At 46.9% G+C, this 3,084-nt stretch overlaps 1 protein-coding gene across 1 annotated transcript; it reads left to right on the top strand.

Annotated features, from left to right (window-relative positions):
- The first annotated feature begins 1,143 nt into the window (after nucleotides 1-1,143).
- LOC142578518 (uncharacterized) lies at nucleotides 1,144-2,214 on the top strand. Its single transcript, XM_075687896.1, has one exon. The coding sequence runs from the start codon at nucleotides 1,144-1,146 to the stop codon at nucleotides 2,212-2,214; it is 1,071 nt and encodes a 356-aa protein (XP_075544011.1).
- The last annotated feature ends 870 nt before the right edge of the window (nucleotides 2,215-3,084 follow it).

Below are 3,084 nucleotides of genomic sequence, written 5' to 3'. Positions count from 1 at the left end.
TTGGCATCGTACACATTCTTATATGATGTACTTTGACATCAGCAATAACACAAAAAAGCTGCATACTCCTCTCATCAGAAATCATAAGGTGCATTGTCATTTGAGTCTCTGATGTACTTGTGATGCCAAAGAACATTAGACGATGCATTTCTTATGAATGTCTGATGTCACATTAGGAACACATAACTTCTCTATAGAAACTCATTGTTCATTTTCATAAGGGTTACATGTTATGCCTCTGTGTCGGCATTTTTTGTTGTTATGGAAAATTTGCAATATGAAATGTATCGTTCCGAGCCAAACATGGTGCAGGCCCCTTCATCTGTTCGGTAATCACAAAAGTAGTGTACACTTTTTTCTTCAGAATAATGAGCCATTTCTTAAATGCCTGATGCATCATGCATATACGCACTTGTGTTGGGCTGTCACGAAATATTTAATGCTTATTGTTTGAGCGATACAACTCACTGTTTTAAAACGTGCGTAGGTCGACGGCATAGGTGACATACACTCAAAGGGCTGACCTTATGGAAAAGCCAGTCAATTTATTGTGCACAGCATACAAGATTTGCAGCGACCATTTTACTGCGCAAGTCTTTGTGGTCCCAGGGCGCACACGACTCACTAAAAAGGGCGTGCCAACAGTTAACGCAAGTGCGCAATGGAACAGTTGCAGCACTAGCATTATCTTAATGCACCTTCGCGGTAGATAACGTATATCTCGATGTCTTCACAGAATTGTCAGCAATAGCAGCTTTTGTAGCATTTACTGCAGCATGAACCAGCATCACGTGGACATTTATTTCTATTTAAATATTTCAGATTCCGTTCGCCTGCCACCTGTCGAAGCTATTGTATTTAATTCACCTGAAAACAATGCACCAGGACTATCCGGTAGAAGCTTATGCATCAGCTCCATGCATGAAGGCCGTGATGTGCAAATTGTGACGTCAGCCTGCAGATAAAACACGAGCACACTTCTTTGGCTGTCATCCCGCACTTATCACAAAAGTCATGTGACTAGCGCTTCTGTATATATTGCACATCATCGGAATAAACGGGGAATTCCCTTTATCACCGCCCTACGATGCGTGTCTGACATGGTGTCAGAAGTGGGGTGGGCCGCTCCCGAAATAGACCGTCATGGGCGTATGCAGTCCGACAGAGCGGCGCAGTAGCTTGCAAGTGGTGCAAGTCTTCACGGAAGGCACGGCAGCAACGAGCGTCCAGCAACGAGCAACAATGGCTGGGATAAAGCCTCCGCAGCCATTTGATTTCCACAACGCAGCAGACTGGCCCTCTTGGATTGAGGAATTAGAAGACTACAGCTTCGCATCCGGTCTCAGCGAGAAAACGAAAGAAATTCAAGTAAGAACCCTTCTTTACACAATGGGCCGAAAGGCAACAGAGATTCTTCGCTCGTTAGCGGTAAAAGACGGAGACCTGAAGACTTTCAAGGTCTTAAAGGCAAAGTTTGAAGCCTATTTCGTTCACACGAAGAACACAGTGTATGAGAGCGCCCGCTTTAACAGACGTCGTCAACAGCTAGGGGAAACTGTAGACGAATTTGCAACCGACCTCCACAAGTTAGCAGAGCGATGCGACTTCGATAACATGAAGGACCGTTTAATAAGGGATCGCTTTCTAGTTGGCCTTCTAGACGAAGCGCTGTCGGAAGAGCTTCAAATGGACCCTAAGCTAACATTGGCCACCGCATTAGCAAGGGCCCGAACAAGCGAAACGATAAAGCAGCAGCAAGCAGACTTGAAACAGCGGGAAGGTACGAGCGCCGAAACATATGTTGCAGTGGTAAAGAACAAGAAAACAGAACAGAAGAGAGAATGGAATGCTACACTTGCGCGTCGCAAGAAGACCGCTTCTGTAAAAAGCTGCACTTATTGTGCAGGTTCGATGCACCCGCGAACTAGTTGCCCAGCGAAGCAGCAAAAATGCTTTTACTGCCAGAAGCTAGGGCATTTCGAAAAGGCTTGTCAAATTAAAAACAGAGAAACAAAACTTGACGGGGTAACGGCACCGGGCTGCCCAGATAACGAGCGCCAATTCCTCAGCACAGTTACACCGCGACAAAGCAAGTTGTCTGCGCACTTCGTGACGGTACAGATAAACGGCCATGAAGTAAAAAATGAAAGTCGATACTGGAGCAGAAGTCACGGTCGTGGGGGAAAATTTCCCAGGAATGCCAAGCTATCTTGAGAAAGCAGGAAATCTAAGGGGACCAAGTGACGCAAGCATTGACACGTGCGGAAAGTTTCAAGCCGAAATCGCATGGAAGGACAATCGCTGCGAGCAGACAGTGTATGTCGTAAAAAACTTGCACATGCCTTTAGTAGGGCTACCTGCAATAAATGCCCTTGGGGTAATTCGATTTTTAGACAAACTAGAAACGTCCGACGAGGTCGCGAGACAGTACCCAGGGCTATTTCAAGGAATCGGATCTATAGCAGGAGAGCACACGATACGGTTGGCAGAAAATGCAATCCCCTACGCAGTGTCAACCCCGCGCAGGATTCCTATCCCGATGAAGCAAGCGGTTAAGGAGGAACTTGACAGGCTTGAGCGGGAAGGCATGATTAGGAAGGTCGAGGATCCGACGGAATGGTGTGCGCCAATTGTGCCGGCTTTGAAGCCATCCGGCTCAGTCAGGATTTGCGTCGACCTCACTCAACTAAATACCTTCGTAAGAAGAGAGCGCCTCCAATTGCCAACCGTAGAGCAGATCATGGGAAGCTTTGAGGAAGCCTCTGCTATCGCAGACTACCGTTTGGTGTAACCTCGGCACCAGAAGTTTTTCAGAGGAAGTTCACGCAAGTGTTGGAAGGATTAGACGTTGTTTTCAATTACATGAACGATATTCTTGTGTTCGGCGCAAATAAGCCAGAGCACGACTCTCGCTTACACAAGGTGCTCGGAAGACTACAGCGGAAAGGAGTGACGCTGAACAAAGAAAAATGCTGTTTTTCAGTGCAAGAAGTATCCTTCCTTGGCATGATCTTTGGCGCTGGTGGCGTGCGGCCGCATCCTGAAAAAGTGCGGGCCATCACAGAATTTCCGAGGCCGCAGAAC

The sequence above is a fragment of the Dermacentor variabilis genome, chromosome 4 (genome assembly GCF_050947875.1).
Source record: "Dermacentor variabilis isolate Ectoservices chromosome 4, ASM5094787v1, whole genome shotgun sequence".
NCBI classification, from domain to species: Eukaryota; Metazoa; Arthropoda; class Arachnida; order Ixodida; family Ixodidae; genus Dermacentor; species Dermacentor variabilis.
Note: the sequence above shows the minus strand (reverse complement) of the source record. Positions and strands in the feature narration are given on the sequence as shown.